Source organism: Chroicocephalus ridibundus, chromosome 6 (genome assembly GCF_963924245.1).
Source record: "Chroicocephalus ridibundus chromosome 6, bChrRid1.1, whole genome shotgun sequence".
In the NCBI taxonomy this organism is placed as follows: Eukaryota; Metazoa; Chordata; class Aves; order Charadriiformes; family Laridae; genus Chroicocephalus; species Chroicocephalus ridibundus.
Genome location: NC_086289.1, coordinates 59778344 through 59798109, shown reverse-complemented (window position 1 = coordinate 59798109; position 19766 = coordinate 59778344). Strand labels below are relative to the sequence as shown.

General features: G+C 51.3%; 2 protein-coding genes across 4 annotated transcripts; both read right to left on the bottom strand.

Moving 5' to 3' along the window:
- Nucleotides 1-760: 760 nt before the first annotated feature.
- Nucleotides 761-8191, bottom strand: CRYGS (crystallin gamma S). Of its 2 annotated transcripts, XM_063338522.1 has the most exons (3): nucleotides 8009-8191; nucleotides 2981-3223; nucleotides 761-1033 (listed from the first exon to the last, which is right to left on the bottom strand). In XM_063338522.1, exons 1-3 carry the CDS (start codon nucleotides 8027-8029, stop codon nucleotides 761-763), a joined length of 537 nt encoding a protein of 178 aa, XP_063194592.1. In that variant the 5' UTR covers nucleotides 8030-8191. The 2 variants fall into 2 exon arrangements, with proteins under 2 accessions (XP_063194592.1, XP_063194591.1); XM_063338521.1 differs by lacking the exon at nucleotides 8009-8191 and having other exon boundaries at nucleotides 2981-4380.
- Nucleotides 8192-9853: 1662 nt separating this feature from the next.
- TBCCD1 (TBCC domain containing 1) lies at nucleotides 9854-19633 on the bottom strand. Of its 2 annotated transcripts, none has more exons than XR_010071698.1 (7): nucleotides 19193-19633; nucleotides 18963-19112; nucleotides 15866-16232; nucleotides 14695-14881; nucleotides 14092-14545; nucleotides 10991-11149; nucleotides 9854-10402 (listed from the first exon to the last, which is right to left on the bottom strand). XR_010071698.1 is itself a non-coding variant. In XM_063339371.1 (7 exons), the coding sequence occupies exons 1-6, from the start codon at nucleotides 19523-19525 to the stop codon at nucleotides 11020-11022; spliced, it is 1665 nt and encodes a 554-aa protein (XP_063195441.1). In that variant the 5' UTR covers nucleotides 19526-19633; the 3' UTR covers nucleotides 9854-10402; nucleotides 10991-11019. The 2 variants fall into 2 exon arrangements, 1 of the variants encoding a protein (XP_063195441.1); XM_063339371.1 differs by having other exon boundaries at nucleotides 14048-14545.
- Between the last annotated feature and the right edge of the window lie 133 nt (nucleotides 19634-19766).

Here is a 19766-nt window from a genome sequence, read left to right as displayed (position 1 = left end):
GAGGCACTCACCGCCTCTGTCCACATCCAGCCTCTTCTTCCCCTTCCAGCTGCCCAGCTGGACATGGCGCTTAGCCCCGTTTAAAGCAGCCGGACCCCTTGTCTCACACCTACAAGCGCCATCCTGTACCTGACACACTGGTCCCCAGCGTCCCCCATGGAGTTGGCGGCCACCTCCCTCCTGCCTGCTCTGAGATCTCTACCTCTCATCCCCACTTTCCCCCCCGGTCTGTTACCACATGCATCACGAGAGGGACATGCTCCTCCAGCAACAGGCCGTCTGCTGCCTGCCCAGGCTCCCCAGGGCGGGGGTCTCGATGCACGTGGCACGGATGCAGACCTCATCCCTTCTCCCCAGCCACCAGCAGCCCCTTCTCCAGCGCAGCTGGAGACTCAGCAAGCAGGGACTCCCCAGGGTCACGACCACCCACAGACAGCACCAAGAACTGGAGTCCCAGCGGTGGGTGGTGCCGCTGCCCCACTGGCCAAGCACAAGCTCCGGCTTGGGGATGGCTTTTTCCCAGAGAGGAGCAGTGGGATGGAAGGGAGGGGATGGGGCCAGCCGGGAGGAAGGAGAGCGCAGAGATGGAGGCAGCTGGGGCTGGAGGAGGGCGTTTTGCTCGGAGGAGGCTTGGCTCCACACCAGCTCTGCCAGGGCAGGATAACTCGCACGCAGACCCCAGGAATAAGCAAGGACAGGCTGAGCTGAGCGACTCGGTTGCTTTATTGAGGGCCTCCGGCACCCCAGTCACTGGGCTGCCTCACTGGGAGATGCTGCGGAAGGACTGGACGGCGGGGCTGGCCGCTCCCCACTCCACGGGTTTGCGGTACTCCCCCTTAGGCAGCAGGTACTGCCTGCCTCGGTAGTTGGGATGCTCGTAGAAAACCCAGGTGCCCTCCAGCACTCTGCAGGCATGGACCTCGCGCATGTGCCACTCATCCATGACGGAAGGGCAGTCTTCGGTGGCTTCGAACATCTGCCCGCCGAAATCTCCCTTCTCAAATACCTGGATGTGGCCCCGGCCTCCACTTGGCTAGAAAAAAAAAAAAAGGGGGGGAGAGAGAAAATAGGAGAGGGCTGGAAGGAGGCACCAACACAACCCTGGCTCTGGTGGTCACCAGCAGGTGGGAGCAGCACTGAGGCACAGTCAGACTCGGATCAGGTACAAACCACCCACCCAGCACCCCAGGACGGGGCTGAATGGTTCAACGTCAGCCCCCAAAAGCACCGCTTGGGGTAGCTCTTGACTAAACATCATGTGCAAAAGCACCGAGCTGGAGCAGAGAACGCTTTCAGCCCAATCCCCCACCGCAGCCCCAGTTTTGCAGGGAGGGATGAGGCCCGTTCAGCCGGTGCTGGGCGCTCTCTCCCAGGCAGCCTGCCCGTCCCGCTACCGCCTTGAACCCTTCAGCCACCCCACACGAGCACCAGGAGGAGAGACGGACCCCCCTCCACTCCCCGCTCCTCCGGGCAACGAGGAGTTTAATGAGCTGGTGACCCCAGCTGGGTTGTATTACAGGCAAACACAGCGCGGGTATTTTCCACTGCGATTTGAAGCGCCGCGTTGCCTGAAGGCACTTGCGGCGGTTTTAATCTGCAGCTGCCCGGACACCGTCCTCCCCCGCCTCCCCGAGCCCGCTCTCGTTGCCAGCCCCAGCTGGGTCTCTTGGATCTGTGCGCTGCTACTGCCGCTTCTCCGGGGCACTCTGACCCAACGCCTGTGTCACAGGTCCCCATGTGACCCCCCCGAGCACAGGAGGGGAAGAGAGGCACCAGGTGGATATGCAGGATAAAGCCTCCGCATTTCACCCTCATGGAGGAAGCTATGTTCCTGCTATACCTCCCACATGTTTTGGCTCCATCCCTTATGCCAGATCAGTGCCCTGAACGGGCTGGAAACTCTCCCTGCCCTATAGAAAGATCTAGCTCAAACCCACAACAGCCTCAAAGGGGCGTTAGACCTCCAGACATAAAAGCAAAACCCCTTCAGGGCTGCGTAGACCTGCTCCATGCAGTGGGAGACCATGGCTGTGCTACTGGAGTCAGCGATGCACAGATCCCCACCAAACGGCAAAGACACAGCAGCAGCATATAGTGACTCAACCCCAACCCACACTCCACCCACGCGCCCATCCTGGCCACTTTTAAAGGGTGCTGCTCCCCATAAGCTTCACAAAGGGATCATTCCCTCTATTCCTTTCTCCCATCCAGCACTTCCACGGGGTGTAAACGCAGCTCCCCATCAACCTACATTTATCCCATCTCCGGCTGGTGGAAGGACAAGTGCTGCAGAGGCTGGAGAAGCATCTCCCCCCACCATCAGTTAGGAGGGGATGAGCACAGTTCGCGTGCTGCAGTGGGGAGACGCGTTGCCCTGTGCTCTCCTAACACCAGGAGACACCGGGCTGCTCCAAGCATGCCCAAGGAGGGCTTCAGGCATCCCCTTCCCACTCCTGGTCACTCCAGGTCTGCTCCTGAGGCTGTTCTCCCCATGCCCAGAGGGGCTTGGTGACACTGAGATTCGGTTCCCACTATCAGAAGGGAGCCCTGGCTTGCTAAAGAGGCTCTAGGTGCTCCTGCAAAATCTACATCCCACTGTTACAAGCCTTGTGTCCATTGTCAGATTTGGATCAGTTGGCAGCACATGATGGGGGAAGGCAAGAGACAAACCTCGGAGCAACATGCCCAGACAATGAAGTCCTTGGAGGAATACGCAGATATGGAAACTCACCTACAAAGCACTCAAAGGGATCTGCTTTTTCCCATTGCAGTCAAGGGTGGAAGAGATTTACCTTCTCCACTCACCAAACACCTTGCCGTTCCCAGAGCACGACTGCAGGAGCAAACCCCCTTTAGCCGTCCTCTCCAAGGGAGCTCCCATGGGTCCCCTGGAAGATGGGAGTCACCCACAAGCATGCTGAAATCCTTTAATGATAGGCGTCTAAATTAAAGTGTCCCTCGGGAAGAAGATTGCACTTACTATCTGGACGGCTTTGCAGGAGCCGAGGCGGTCATTGAGGCCCATCCAGTGGTGGTAGTCGGGATACTCGCCATGCGTCAGAACGTACATGTTCCCAGAAAAGTTGGGCCTCTCGTAGGCCACCCAGGTGCCTCCATCCACACGAATGGAGTTGCAGCGGCTCAGGTAGTTGTGAAAATCAGGGCAGTCGCTGTTGCATTCATAGCAACGGCCTAGGAAATTCTTGTCTTCATAGAAGGTGACCTGAAACACAAGCAGAGGAAGGAAAGCAGGGAGGTTCCTTGTCCCCCAGCACATGCGTACGTCTGTATTCTAGCCACATCACAGTGTGAAATACCTGAAAAAAGAGCCCTCGAGATGTCAAAAAGTCATCCAGTCCAGCCCTTGAGCAGGATCGACTGCATCCCAACTAACCCTGGCAGGTGATTCACCAGTCTGGCCCCAACACCTCCAGCTGCCACCCATGTCTTGCCCTTCCCAGTATCTAGTTCTGTCCCAATCCAACCCAAAGTTCCCTTGGTGAAGTCCCTGTCCTCTTTGCAGCAAAACACTATTAATGCATTTCCCTTCCACCTTCTCTAGATCAGTAGTTACTCAATTATGGCCAAGGGAGCCATATGTAGTCAACGGACTGTTCTAAGCAGCACTTCATTTATACCTGGTTACGGAGCGTTTGCAGTTAGACCTTTACTGATAACGGGGTGGTGAGGTCTCTCATCTCCTGGGTCATGTCTTCTAGCCCTGTGATCGTTCTCCTTGCCCCCACTCTAACAGGTCCACAATTTGCTTTCGCAAAAGTCAACACCAAAAGCTGGACAACACATGAGCTTTATCGGTGCCAAGAAAAACTAAAGGAGAGCTCCACCTACGTGGCGGATAGCACAGTTCTTCGGACAGCCGAGGATTGCATTTGCAGTTGGCTTCTTCTGCTTTGGTTGCTCCAAGTTTGTGATACAGCTAACGAATTTCCGATCCATCACCACACTTCTTTCCCAAGAGCAGCCAGGGCAGCTGACTGCAAAGCACTTTGCTCGGGGACACTTTTTCCCCTACTTGATCACAACCTGTTTCAAAATTATCTCGAGAGCTGGTGAGCAAATCCCATTCCTCTTGCCCGAGGTATCACCGACCCAGCCAGGCCCGGAGAGGCGACGCGTGCTTTCTTCAAAAAGCCCTTCGTGGAAATATTGCCAAGCCCTACATCCAGACCAGTCCTTTGTACAGCCCCATTTTTAGATCCTTCTAGATGACGATTATTCATTAAGAGCTGCTCTTTGCAATAAGGGTTCCCGAACTACCACCTCTACTTTGACTGTATCCCTTTCTTGCTTACAGTAATAGGAAGTCAGACCATGCCAAAAATTACACGAGTTTGACATGAATTGGTCTCAGCAGACCCGTTTCAGCCCATCTTCCACCTTAACAGGAGTTCGATGACTTACTGCAGGGTCTTTTAGAGCCTTGCATTGAATCAGTCGACGTGCAAGTTGGTTGATCCAATGCAGTGCATACTCAGGACAACATTTCACCTTTTCCAGACTTCCAGTATGGCATCACGCTGCCGGGTTATTTGGTAGCATCTGAGATTGCCTCAGACAATTCCCCCACATGCTCTGTAAAGAATTTTTCTGGCCACAATGATTTAAACATCTAACATCTCTGTAATCCATTTTCCCCCCATAGTTTTTCCCCACCTTTTCCTCCTAAGCTGGCTGTACTTCACCTGTGGTGCTTTGGCTACTGGGATTGATCTAACATCGCTGCCATTAAAAATACTGTTCACTGGGACAGTTTCAACCCAGGAGATAGATTCAAATCTAGGACAACCCGCCTACTTTTTTTTTTTTTTCCATTCACTTTGCGTTAAAAAATAAGTTGGCCACAGTTTTCCTAGAGCTGGTTGGTCAGTGCATCCCACCAGCCTGACCAGGCATATGGGGAGTTGGACTAATCATGCCAGAGGATTTATGTCCTTGGTCTTGCGGACTGTTAATAGACCTTCGTAAGGATAATGTTATTTCCCTCACATTTTCCTCTTACTTTCAAGGGACTGATCTCCCACTGCAAAGCAGTTGGCGCACACAAAGCAACCTGGCCCCACCTCTCTCCCTCCTGAACAAGCTCTTCCCATCTTCAGCGCAATGGAGAGCTGGGAGATCACCACCATCTTTCCAGCAAGCGAATAAAAGTTGTAAAAGCACTAAAATGTCCCGTTCGTATTTTCCCACACTGCTGCTGTTGGGTATTTCACCGTACTGGTCTGCCCTTGCCAGCCACAACCCTGCCATTGTTTTACAGATCCTGCTTCTGGATCTTTGTCCCTAGAGGTATCACCTGAAAAACCTGCCAGCACGAGCCCAGAGGCAACGCTGAAAGTCCTGCCCACTGAGGTTTGGCAATCACTCACCACCAGTAGTCCTCTTTTTGAAGCCAGAGGTCAAGGAAGCCACAGCACACCAGTAATACCTTCCCCAGGTTGGTCCACAGGGATGCATCTTCGCAGCTCCACTCTTACCCTTCGCTTGGACAGCTGATGAGCTCTCCCCTTCTTCAACCCCACTCCCAGAGCTCTGCAGCCCCTTCGGCTCTGGCAGTCCTGCTCCTGTCCGCACAGTGAGCACCCAGCACGCTCGATGAGGAGCTCTGCCCAACGTCTGTAAGACCACAGGTCTGGTCTCCGTGCAGGCAGCACCTGGCCCAGGCTGAGGGATGCCTCCTCCCGCCTCACCGAGGGCGGCTGGCAGAGGGAAAGGAACAGGTCTCCCTCACTTCTGGTCCTGGCTCCGCACGAGCTGCCCGGGTTTCGCGGCTGGCATCCAGCAGAACCAGCTTCTCTTGCGATGCCCTATCACAGCACCTGTGCGTGACGTTGGGTAAGCTGGCCTTTAGTCTTGTAACAGAAAAGAAAAAGCTCATTTGATGTTCCTTCCCCACCCAGCCTAACACAGCTGAACTTCAATTTGGCAAAGCCACCTGGTGTTCCCGCGAGGGTGTTTTCCCTGTACTTATATAAAGCCACAAAGCCAAAGGAATCCGAGAGCACATTGAGGGTACGACCATTCCCACAGAACAGTGACCAAAAGCGTTCGCTGCTCTATTCTGAGACCGTTTATAGGTAAAGACTTAAGGACAGGGCTCCTGCCCACCCATTCTCCACCACAGCTCTTTGCAGACACCCTCAAGTCATTTCAGACCTTCACACTCGGCGCTTCTCAGCTCTCCTCTAATGATTCAGGCACAAACAGACCAGACTGATGCTTTTCACCTGCCGCATAATGACAGGCGAATTACAGATTTCAGTTCCAGATTCGTCAGTTTGTTTCAGCTGCACTTACTCTGATGCAAATCGCCTTCCTTCAGTAGAGCCATCCCAGTTGCTCTGCTCGCAGCACGAACCTGGTAACCGCTCACTGCCCAAACTTTGCTTTTTTGGGGCTTTACCTGCCAGATAACAATTTGCCATAGCAGAGCTTCCTTACGGGACTGTAACACTCTTTCTCCCTTGGCCACCTCATAGCAGGTATCATATTTCTTCCCAACAGCAGCTCTGTTAGAAGGAAACTCATAAACAATAACTGTAAGCAATAACCAGTAGTGCCCACTGCCTTCTAAGCAAGCAGCATCGGGGCAGCAACCCCTTTCTAGGGCAGACGGCTTGCTTAGGTTGCGAGAAATAGCGTTTCATTCTCTCCTTTGCCCTTTTCTTCTCCCTGGAAGGTGCTAGGCAAGAGCATGGCACAGAGAGTGCAGATGTCATCTTTTCTATCACTGACTTAACTCCTCTCGGACACTTTTGCGGCACCACGGCAGCGCACAATCAACAAATTCCCTGCCGCACGCTCACAGGGGACACGGCTTTCAGCAGGGGTAAAGGCAGCATGTGTTTAAGTCTCTTTAAGAGACTTAAGGAGACTTGAGCGTGAATCAGTCACATCTCCCCCAGCACCTTCTTTACGCACGGGTACATAGACCGCAGTCTGATGGCCACCAGGTTGGAAGGAAGCGGCACACCCTCCTCGGTTCCTAAAGACTGCTCAGAAATAGCCAAACGACTTTGAGCCAAGATCACAGACAAAAGGTGGGGAGAAGCAGAGACTGAATCCAGGTCTCCCACAGCGCCAGCCAGTTGCCTACAAAACCACTCTGCTTCCAAACTCTCTGCCCCCTGGGGTCTTACAGCCTCCACAGGTTAAAAGGAATGTAACCCAAAAGCAAAACTAATACCACGGAAAGATGTAGGTCTGTCCGCAGCCTCTTAACAGTTGTCTAACACTTCACAGGGGACACTGGCCACTAGCCCAAAGTTCTCACCTTCCTTTCCCAGCTGTTTATCCCTGCCCAGTCCCAACCTTGCAACATGGTCTGCGTGACCAGCCAGCTCAGCTCGGCTAACTTCAAGACTGAAGGCTTTAGAGCTAGATCCCCATCTGATGCACGTCACTCTAGCTGTTCTGATCTACCTCCTTCTCCGGTTTAAATTCATCTCTGCCGATTCCACCAAATCACGAGGACGGTGAATCTCTCAGGGAATGCTATTGCCTTCGGTGCTATGGTCATCATCCAGGCGTCCTTCTCTTGCAGCACACCCTTTGTTCCACCATGGAAGGGGGATGTGGCGGCTGCCGCTGGCGTTGCGGCTCAGCTCCTCCCAAGGCAGCCTTCCACGAGACTCCGCTCTGCAAATGCGGCTCGTCACGTTCGCTGCTGGCACAGCCACCGTCAATTTACAAGACATCAGGTCCCGGTGTATTTTAAAATACCCCCTCACCAGTCAGTCACTGTGTTCGACTCCGTCCTCTCGCAGAGCCACACCTAGAGGAAACAGCCAAGATCTGGGAAAAGACTAGGGAGGGCTCAGCTCCAGCTTCCCTCCATTTGGGGAGGGATTTCAGGCACCTCCTCTTGCCGACAGACTGACAGAGGGGAAAGCTGTCGACAGAACAAAGATACCACAGTTTCTCCACAACTTACCCTTGATAAATTCTGTACTCCTAGCCACAATCATGTGTAGGCTGCAAATAAACTTACCTTGGTTCCAGCTCTGGACATTTTCTGTTCCAGCCAAGCTCCCCGGTGCTGGAGGAACGTCAGAAGCTGTTACAAACAGCCAGGATCCGAGGCACCCTTTTTATAATGGGCTCGTTTTAAACCAGACAGCCGCTTCGTCATGAGAATAGGATCCAAAAATTGAGTCAGTGATTCTGAGGCTATAGACGGTTTCCAGAAAAGCAAACAGGATTATGGAATAAAGGAAGGCTTCGCCATCCTCCCTTTGTTACCATTTGCTGACTCAGAACACCAAAACTCTGCCAAACGCACTCAAAACACGCAGCCCCCTGCCAAGTCCTGGAGGACGGGGGGCGATTTGGCTGCTCTTTCCCTTCCAAGCATGTTAAACAAGACGGCATCCTCGGCGGCTCTAAAAGGCCCGTCCTCATGCGCGAGGAAGAGAACTGATACTTATCGGAGAACGTTCCCATGCAGCAAAGGATGCAGCCGGGAAACGGGGAACACGCACCCAGGGCAGGCACCGCAGGCTTGCAAAGAACAGCCTCCGCGTAGAGGCTCCACTCCAAAAGCTCCCAATGGAAACACCTGCGCAGCAGAGGCTGCATATTTTTATAGCACACCCTCAGCTTGAGCTAGTATTGCTCCAAATGGGGCCCGACAGAGAAGAACGCGTGGCCGCACACCCCCAAAGCGAGCGATTTCACACATCCGATAGTAGAGAACAGTGCCCAAATTTCTGACAAAATCTGCCAGCGTCACAAATTCAACTCAAAACTCTTAAACCGCCATCTGCGGTTTGAGCAAAAGTATTTCTTTTAGCCACGCTCTGGCCCAGCGAGCAGGGAGGGCAAGGATTGCTGGCTTATGTACACCCACACCCCCCCGCCAGCGCATGATGAAAAAACACCTCTGCAGCTATTCACTGCACCAGCCCGAAAGGCTTAGCGAGACAAAGGGAAACGAATTTGGCACAGCAGCGCCTGAAACGCACAGACCCTATTTTCAAATCTGTCAGGACAAGCAGTCTCGCAGCAGCAGCTCTGCATGCCACCCCATGTACACTGCCACCGCTCCGCTAAATGCAGGCAGATATGACAGTCTGAGACAGACGTGCTCACCAGCGTCTCGCCTTCTTCCCATTTCAGGTGTCTTGGATCGCCCAGTGCTGCTGCTTACAGCTCTTGCTGCTGGAAAGCTGTAAGGCCACTTAACAGATATTTTTTTATCCAAATGCTGTATTATGAAGATCAGAGCCCAGCCACAATCCACGACCTATCGAAAGGCAACTCAGGAGGTTCACTAGGACATCGCAAAGCTGTCGCTTTGAACATCCCCCCCTTTAAAAGTTGGTTAACTGGAATAAACTCACCTTGTATTTCATCACGAAATATTTCATCAAGAAAAGGAGCCAAGAGAGACCTTCAGAATAATTCTGGCATCAGAAGAGCCGTGCACAGCAGAGCACTAAACGCCCTTGCCTTCCCCTCGCTCTCTGGATAGCTCTCCAGAAGGCGCACAGAGCTGCTGCGTTTGGTCTTCCACGCAACGCCTTAGCCTGTGTTGCCCAGCTCGTTTAGGTGTTCAGCTACGAGCACATCTCCCCAAGACAGGTTTCACTAGCACACGAGAACAGGACTCAGCCGAGTTGATACTCTTTACAAGAAATATTAAAGGTCGGAAAGAGTGTTTGTATTAAAACGCTGTGCCAGGGCAGCCTTCAAAACCTTTAATACCATGGCTGTGAATAAATTAGCACTTTTCTCTCAGCTGACGAGCTGACATCACTTAGCAGCAAAGAGGTTGTGTCCCTCTAACACCCACCGTACAGTTAAAACCCCTTCCCTAGGACACGCACCAGGCTCATCCGAGAACTCTTGTTTTATTGACATTTGTCAAAACAATGCAAACATATAAGGAAGTTAATGCCGTATCATCACACTGCTTAAGTGCCACCTTCATATAAAAAAAAAAAAAATAAAAATCCACTGAATTTCATTCATAAAAAAATCAAACATTTCTTTTACACATTTATAAAAACAGCGCGGCGAGCTCGTACCATAAAGATGCACGCGATGCCCAGGGCGCCGCGTCCACCTCTGCACTGGGAAGTGCTGCGCTGCTGGATACTTGCACACCACGGAGACGCTAACCACGATGACAGCCTCCCCTCTAAAGGGTCTGCAACGAGGCGTACTTCATCTTCCTCTAGTGACATGCGCTTTCTCAGTTATCAGCAGACTAGTTACAGCACACTCCTGAGAAAGCGGCAGTGATTAAAATTCCTAAAGCAACCAGACAGTCCCACCCACGCCGAGGCTGGGCGTCGCGTCCACGTCGAGTGTGTTCAGGCAGGATGGCAGCAAAGTCTTAGTGAGAACTGTTTTCAGCGTATGGCTGCCTGTTCCCAGAACTCTGTAACAAAATAAGAAGAGTAAATTTCACTCCCAACAGTTCTTCAAAAAGCAACTCAAAGACTGAAAAAAAGGAAAAAAAAAAAAAGCCACAACTTTCTAATGGTTTGAAACATGCAATGGCAGAAAAACACAACAAGGGCTTGTTGCTAGCTCCTAAACTACTTCTACTTAGGGAGAGAAAGAAAGTAAGAATTATTTGAAGTCTTGATTCTCTTAAGCAAAAAATGAGACAGGTAAGTACAGACAAGGCACACAGCCTCCTTGAAAGAGCAGCTGTTCAAACAAGTTTTTACATCAGATTACGTACAACATGCCTATCTGCCTTTCCAGACGCACACAGATGTGCCCGACCAATCAAACAGAACAACTGCAGAGAACAAGGCGGGTGCTGAGTACACAGGGAATAGGTTCAAATTGAAAAGCGGTTTTGCCTGCAAGATAAGAACGAAAAGCAAACGCAAGGCTCTCGGGAGAATGTTCACTGAACAGTCTTCTACGCCTTCTACCTCTGCCCAGGCTGTGCACAGAAACATGGGACAATTCTTCTAGACAGAGAAGAATCAAGAGAAACACGCCCTCCACTCACCCTTCCTTTCGCTGCACAGGAACACGATGCTATCCTGCTGCCTGCTTGGAGCCTACCGCAGGAGGAACAAGGCTATCCAGCTGCTGACGGTTCCCTGTCTGAACCAGCCATTCGTAGAATTTGTTTTCTACCAACATCTGGAATTGTTTCCGCTGATCCCTGAAACCAAAAGACAATCAGCAGGGAAGTGTGCAAAGGTCACATTTATTTATAGTATTCCACTTCTAAACCTCACCTTCACTACCAAAACAAGCCTCCATATGTATCAGCTAAGAGCTGGGCTTGGCTCATGAGCTGCCCGTACCGGCCAGAGAAGGTTTTTACCAAGTGAATATTGATACAATGAACCCCAAAGGCAGAACTTGGTGGAGTTAGGGAAGTCATGCAAACTCCCTCATCCCACCAGTACAGCAACCCTGCCCCACAGGGCTGCCTCTGCTTTATTTTTCAGGGCACAGATTAAACTTGTCTGAAAAGGGAGAAAAAGAAGATTAGTAACCAGCATTTAAGCACTGAAGACACAAAATTGTCTTCTGACAGTGTCTGAAAGAGAGAGGATGGAGATCAGGAAAAAAATGTGCATCTAAACAACACTCCTCAAATAATTCCCATTACTGGCAAATAACTTCTGGGATGTTTTTTATAAGACCAGCAATAACGGGGTATATAATTCGCTCAGGCTCTGCCTCTGCCACTGGTGGATGTCCAAGAGCAGTGCAGGCTCACGGCAATATTTCTCCAGAATAGCATCCCAGACACCTGGCATCACCTCAGCTCCACAATTTCTTAAGCCAACGGTGGCACGAGTATTAACTCCTGCTGCACTTTTTTTCCTCTGAGCTTATGCAATTCCTTTCAGAACCCACGTAAAACATGAACATTTTCAATACCCTGTGGACAGTTTACCTGTTTTTTGCTTTGAACCCATTCCTAATTTGATGGGCTGATCCCATCCTGTACTGGGAAAAGCAGGAAAGCAGACCTATGCAGTTTCGTGCCACTCCAGTTCAGAGAGGCTTGGTGTACCCAGGCCTTTTTTCAAGTTAAAGGCTCTCCTTTGTACTATCGCTTCCATTTGAGACATTCCCCAGAAAGCAGGGTTCTAGGACAGAAACTAACCTAAATTCCTCCCCAGTGAATGTGAACACAAAGGCAGCCACTTCTTTCTTCCCTTATGGTTTTATCTTCTCTGAGTGCTTTTTATATACCTTGATCTGCTACTGACCCTGAAAGACTTTGTGTCTGATATGCTCCAAAAAAGAAGAAACAGGATTTTATGCTTTTGCAAGTTGTTCCTCATGCTGTCTTACTGTTCCTGTCTTACAGGGTTTTTGCTTTCAGCCTGGCAGGATTTACATTCTTTTTTTGCCCCACTTTCCTCATTCAGACAACTTCAACTTCTTGAAAGACGTTTTCTTATTTCTCACGGTCTCTTTCACCTCCCAGTTCAAGCATGGCAGCTTTTTTCTTTCTACAAGTCTGATATCCTGTTTGCTCTAAGCTTCCTACTTGTCTCCCTAGTTGTTTCCCTGCCTGCAGGAGACATTGTACACTGTCAGCTGCCCAGTCTCCTTTCAGCAAGCTTCTAAACCTGGCACAGTTTTTCCCCTTTTATGAAATAAGTCACTCCAATACCGAGCTCTTGCCTCCTGTGACTGCTGTAGAGGATGTTAAATCTAAGCACATCATCTGTATCACCTCACATTTTTTAACAGTAAAATTTTGAGAGGGGAAACACCTTCGCAAAGCCCTGGGGTGAGAAGCAGCAGCCTTGGGAGGACAACGGCTGCAGGGGGAAGAAGCACCTTAGATGAGGTTGATAGACACAACAGATGACACTAGCACAAGGGCTGAAGTTACCGCTTTCCTCTCTGCTGCCCTTCAAGACTCAAGGACTGAGAATTTTGAAGGTTTTTATATTTTAGTCACCACTACTGGGTCACTACTGCTCAGCCACCCTCCCACCTGTAGCCAAACCCTGCCCCAGAATCCTTCCTCTCTCCCAGTCTAGAGCTCTTTCAAGCTGCAGGCTCCTCCTTGCCTGGCACAGACGCACCTGGGTTTCAGAAAGGAACACAGGAAGCAGAGGGAGCTCCTCCAAAACAACAGATGATCAAACGGACTAGAACTCCTCAGCTTGGTATGATGAGAAGTGTTGACAGTTTGACCCAAGAGGAGGTTTTCATATTCTGTGCTCCCCAGAGGAAGTTGCCACATCAAAAAGGTTCACAAAAACATAAAAGCAGCTAAACTAAAGTCGGCAGAGATTTGTACCCTTGCCCGATCTGGCTGGCTGCAGAAGAAAGCACGCTGACAAAGGAAGCAAAGTGAACTTTTTCAGAACTCAGCAATAGGTGCTGAGAAAGCAAACAGACGCCCATCAGCACATGAGATGGGCTAGGGCGGGCCTAGCTAGCACAGGAAAAGTTGGGCAGAGAATTCCATGCAATCTGATAAAGACGACTTTAAAAGCTACTGTCCCTGAGGAGACCTGCTGGAATGGTTCACGTGCACGTCCTTAGCTCATCTCAACAACAGATGGGACAGTATTTTAAAGCTTCAATCTCAGTGTAAAGCTTGGGCTAAGAGTGACCACCAATCAGCTGCAGGCCAGTAATTAGTCGAGCTATTGTTCAGGGTACGCACCCAGATCTCACCCACGGCAGCACGCGACACTGGAAGCGGAGGAGAGACAGCAAAGAGACAGTAGCCAGCGCAAGGTAGGCTGTAAACTCTTACTGCCAGGGTGGAGCCCTCACCTCGGCCCTCAGCAGTACCGAGGCATGCTTTTCCTTGATGTTCGCAAGCTAGGAAAATGCAATCACGACAAAGCACCTCCCTCAGAGTTACGATTGTGAATGTATATTAATAGCAAAGACCAGGATCCCAAGATTGCTAATTACTAAGACTCCATAAATGGCGTGTAAGACAAGGCTCACACAAACCAACCCATTATTAAAGCATTTTTGTTGAACCACATCAAATGAATCTCCTGTTTGTATGGCCGAGCGGAGCTGCAACGCAGCTCACCCGTGCCTGTTCGGATGCAGCACTCACTTGGTCAGGCCTGCCTCCTTCACAGTTTTCTGCCAGATCTGTACCTTCTGCTCTCGCTGACTCAGCGCCTTCTGATACGCATGGGGAAGCCCCCCCGGAGTCTCCGTGGTGTCTCCTTCCATCTCAAAAGGGATCACAAAGGTGTAGAAGTCCGAGGGCGGCAGGAGGCGGAAGACACTCGTATCGCCGCTCTCCTTGCACACCAGCATGGGGCTGTCCCAGTAGTTTGGCAGAGTGGCCAAGCCCACCTGAGCCATGTGGTCTTCAAGCATGGGGTAATGGGTGTGGAAAGGGGCAAAGCTGACTGCTTCGTTCCCCAAGAGGATGAGAGGCTGGGTAGGCGTGAGAATGTAAAAAGTACAGCTGGAAGTGGAAGAAAGGCACAAACGATGGCAAACCACAATGACCTTGACATTGTCACAGCTGTGGACGTGAACAGATGCCTGCACAGGGCCAAGGACAAAAGTGCTATTCCGGCACTTCTCAATGGTCACGGATCTGCAAAAGAACAAGAGTGAGAACACAGTGAGCAGGAAAGACCAAAACCAGGATTTTTTCACTGCTTTAGATGGACTAAAAAGAACTTAGTGCTTGAACACACTTGCTGAAAAAACATCTATCTATGCCTCAGGAAAACAAGAACTCACCGGAGAGGAGAGAGGAGATAAATGAAGGACTCGTTGCAGCGATGAATTCTTACGTGAGCCCCCACCAGGGTGTCTGAGCTCTTGGCCAGCGTCTGCTTGTACACCTGGCTCATTATCACCATGGGGAACACCTCAGGCACCACACGAGTATTGCAGGCAATCTTTGCTCTCCTGGTTGTTCCTTCAACTGCAAAATAAAGTTAACCAACACATTTAAAAATTTTTTAAAAAAAGCACGTAAAGGATATACCTGATTCTTACAGAGACACAGACATGACGGTTCACTGCCCACATCGCTCAGCAATCCCTCAAAAAAAATAATCAACCCAAAACCTCAAGGATGGTACCATCAAACTGCACCACTTCACGCACCAGTCATACCATCCACCCATGCCTACTGGGCAGGTCAGCAGTACGTAGCAGAAAGAAGCTCCAGAAGTCAGGGCACATTGAAAGATCAAAACCACTTCAAGATTATTCAGGGGCAGCTAAAGCCTCCCATAAGCTACAGACAGCCCTGACCTAGGCACCTCCATTTCCAGAAGTTTGTTCCTGAACAGAAGACAGCTTGGCAGGAAGATCCATAGGGTAAGTTTTATGTTGAAAGCAGGAACTGCATGTTTTAAGACAGTGAAATGCTCCCTCTACAGTACAACTGTTGAGTAACCTCACCGTCCTACCTAACACACTGCCACTCCTACCACTGTGCAGTCAGAGGAAACAACAGTTTAACCTAATTTTTTTTCTCCTAAGCTGAAAGGTGCCTTAGCTCCGCTCCCGTGTCCTTACAGGTGAAGGAATGCAATTCAAGGCAAGGAAACCTAGACCAGTTCCCAACTTTGCCCCACACACATCACGTCATCTATTCCCTGTGTCTAGCTGTACTTGGATAACGAGGATAGTGATGCTGGCCTCACTTAGAGGAGCCTTTGAAAATAAAGTCATTAATGTTTGCTTACAAATGTTATCCAAGGACCAGAAAAATACCCACAGATGTCACGCAGCACCCTTTAGTCCCCCAGACTCGCCTCTAAGCTGTCACTTTCCCCATCTCCACTGACAGTAGGGGGAAAAAGAGGCAAGCCCCCCCACAACTGTCAGATGCCTGGACAGCAAGAGAAGCCAAGGCTGGGAAGTTATTTCTAAAAATAAAGGCAGGACGTGTAGCTACCTTGCTGCGCCCACGCGAGTTTCTTCCCGGACTTGAGGCAGGCAGTCATTCCAAAAGGGTTTGTCGTCAGGCAAGACCGCAGCCAGCTCTCCAGCTTCGGGAAAGAAAAAGCTCTGGAGACCTTTGAGTAGCCGTTCTGCCCGTGACAGGGCTGCCAGAGGGCAAGCTCGTGCAGAGGATGGACCATCCTGGATTTGCTCACACCCCCTTCAATAAGAAAGCTGAGGGCACGGACAGCTTCATAGGACACCAAGCTACTGTGGGTGGAATGGGAGGAGGCAGTGAGCTGCTCCGGCTCCAGCAGCAGTTCCAGCATATCCGAGAGGTGGCTCTGCACGAAGGCACAGTGGTCCTGATCGCTCCAGTTCTTAGCGGGCAGAAAAACACACAAGAAGGTGGTGAGTTCTCACAGAGCTGACGAGCTCCATCAACACCAACTTTATATAATGCATCCTCACTTACACTCATTCTAAAAGAGGGAAAGCAAGTCAAATGTGATGCTGTCTCCTACTCACTGCTTGTGCTGCTCTGCTTTTCCAAAACACAGAGAGCAATTTCCCCCCAAAAAGAAAAAAACATTTTATTCAAACTCCAAGTACCAAATATTTCATTCTAGAAAGCAGTAACAGACTCTCCTACAATCCTTCCCACACAAATTCAGCCAGCTACTGCTGGCAACTGAAGGTAGGAAACAAATCAATAACTGACAGTCAAGGTCTTGCAACTGCACTATTGGAAAATCACTCCATCTGTTTCAGACCTTCAGATATGATTCAGTGCCGCCTTCTGAGGCACTGCGGGGAAAAAAAAAGCAGAGGGTCATTTCAGAAAAAGCAGAGGTCCACAGAGCGGACCAATAAACCAAACGACCTCTGAAAGAACCATTAGTTCAAATTCTAAAGGGCTCCGGACCCAAAAAAAAAGCAGGAGACTAGAATGATGGCAGACATTAACAAAGACAACGTTTGCTGGCCTGACAACTGCAGAACAAGCAACACACAGCTGTGATTACACGTTGTCCTCACCATCCATGAGGACTGTAGCCAAAAGGATGTAACCAGCAGCTGCGAGTGTCTTGTCCTGCGGCTGGAGATCCCTGCACTGTGAAAGAGACCCTCTCACACCGGACGAGCCTTGCTACACCATTTCAAAAAGGGGCACGGTTCACATCAGGCATCACTGAAGCTGGGGGAATCTCACCCCATCGCTCAGAGAAAACACCAGTGGAGAGAGCCCCAATCTCATCGGGACCAAAACCTCTGGGAGGATGCACCTCCTTCCTGTCCACAGTTTTATGTAATGGCTATACCTGAGTAGCAGTTAAAAGAAAACATCGACTTTTAAATAACACTGGATGCTCCACAGCCATCCAACACACAGTCCTGTATCAGTTCCTCTCATCTCAGGAGGACTTGGGGGTGTTGGTGGATGAGAAGCTCAACACGACACAGCAATGTGCGCTGGCAGCCCAGAAACCCCCCCGCAGCCTGGGCTGCATCCCCAGCAGCGTGGGCAGCAGGGCGAGGGGGGGGATTCTGCCCCTCTGCTCCGCTCAGGGGAGACCCCCCTGCAGTGCTGCCTCCAGCTCTGGGGCACCAACAGCAGAAGGACACGGAGCTGTTGGAGCGGGGCCAGAGGAGGCCCCGGAGATGCTGGGAGGGCTGGAGCCCCTCTGCTGGGAGGACAGGCTGAGAGAGCCCAGGGCAGGGGGGTGGGACTGGATGATCTTCAAAGTTCTTTCTGACTCTAACCATTCTATGATTCTATGATTTCTTTTCCCATTTGCTCAACCTTTCAGTATAGAGTCACCCAGTCCCTATTTTTAATCATTTTAATCATTTTAGCTTGTCCCAAATTACATTTCACTAGTTCATAACACATAGTCACGACAGAAATCTGCTGAGGTTTACAGCCCACCTTCATAACGATGCTGTGAATCTGTAATTCACGCTCAAATACAGAGCTGCCCACAAGCTGCACTGAATACACCCAGCTCACTTATCTTCTTTCAAAATACTTTAGAGGGACTTCAACATTTTCATGTGGTTGGTCTACAGCCGACTAACTCACTCCCCTCTCTGAAATACGGCTTAATGTAATTTTGCCAGGAAAGACCCTGTGATCCTAATACTCTGGAGCGAATTAGGGGAAAGCAGCCTCCAACGTAAAAAAAACTTCCTTCCTGTTTGGCTAACAGAAAAAGCAAAGAGGCAGTCAGAATCATAGAATCGTCAAGTCCGGAAGGGACCTTTAAGATCACTACGTAAAGCTATCAACCTCACACTGCCCCAACCACCACTAAATCATATCTCTAAGCACCACATCTGCCCGGCTTTTAAATACCTCCAGGGATGGTGACTCCATCACTGCCCTGGGCAGCCTGTTCCAATGCTTGACAACTCTTTCGGTGAAGAAATTTTTCCTAATATCTATCATAAACCTCCCCTGGTGCAACTTGAGGCTGTTTCCTCTTGTCCTATCACCTGTTACTTGGGAGAAGAGACCGACCCCCCCTGGCTACCCCCTCCTTTCAGGGAGTTGTGGAGAGAGAGAAGGTCTCCCCTCAGCCTCCTTTTCTCCAGGCTGAACACCCCCAGCTCCCTCAGCCGCTCCTCACAAGACTTGTGCTCCAGACCCCTCACCAGCTCCGTTGCCCTTCTCTGGACACGCTCCAGCACCTCAGTGTCTTTCTTGTCGTGAAGGGCCCAAAACTGGACACAGTTTTTGAGATGAGGCCTCACCAGTGCCCAGTAGAGAGGGACGATCTCTTCCCTAGTCCTGATGGCCACGCTGTTGCTGATACAGGCCAAGATACTGTTGGCCTTGCTCCTCAAAAGGAGAACTGACAACACTCAGAGAACTTCCACAGATAGTCTGATTCTAAGGAAATTCCCGTAGACAACTTTTGCTGTAGAGAATACACCAACTTCATTTCACTTACTGTTTAGCAATCTCCAACTTGACTCTAGCTTAAACTTCACCGCAGGCAGGGTTATACCCTCCCAGGAACAAACCTGCCACTTTTCAACCCACCTCAAGGCACGACTTTGCAGTTTCCCACACAGCCGCGCAAGGAGAATCCTATGGCCACAAATACCTTATTCTCACTGGCGGATTTTCCAGTCAGGCTGGGAGACTTGGTCCTGGGGCTGGGCCATTCCTCCCCAATCAGAGACCTTCGCAGAGAGACCTTGTTCACTTGCTGGACGTACAGGAAGAGCAGGAACTGCAGAGTGTCTACTGACAGCTAGCCAAGAGGGGAGAAAAAGAGGCATTAGGATGGGCTGGGCTCTCCCCATGCCGCCCGGCCCGGGATGGGGCTCCTGCCTTGCTCCGCTCCTGCTCCAGCTCGTCGGGGCCGGCGCAGGCCGCTTCGGCCTCGGCCCACTCAAGGCTGCGCGGCGGGTCCGGCCGGAGGAGGCTGTGGAAGAGCTCAAAGTAGAGCCAGGCCAGGCCGCGGCCCAGCTGCAGCTTCCCGCAGGCGATGTGCCGCCAGCGGGGCCACGACAGCCGCGGAAAGCAGCCCTCGGCCGCCCGAGCCCGGGCGTAGGCCGCCATCTTCCGCAGGTAGTGGGGACCGAGGCGGGCGGGCGGCGGGGCGGGGAGGGCCCCCACCAGGAACGGCTCCGTCTTCACCCACAGCCGCACCGGGGCCTCCATGGCGACCGCCGCCGCACCCCGCTTCCGGTGCCGCACAGAGCGGCGGCGGCGCGGAGCAACGAGACGGCCCTTCCCTCGCACCCTGGAGGACTCCGGGCAGGACCGCCCCCTCCCCGAAGATGCGATTGGCTGCTGTAGCCAGGGCGGAGGCGGGAATAAACGCTGCACCCTCTGATTGGAGAGAGCTCTCCGTCCCGTGCGGCGATAGGGCAGGGCGCGGCACGACGCGCTGAGCCGCCAT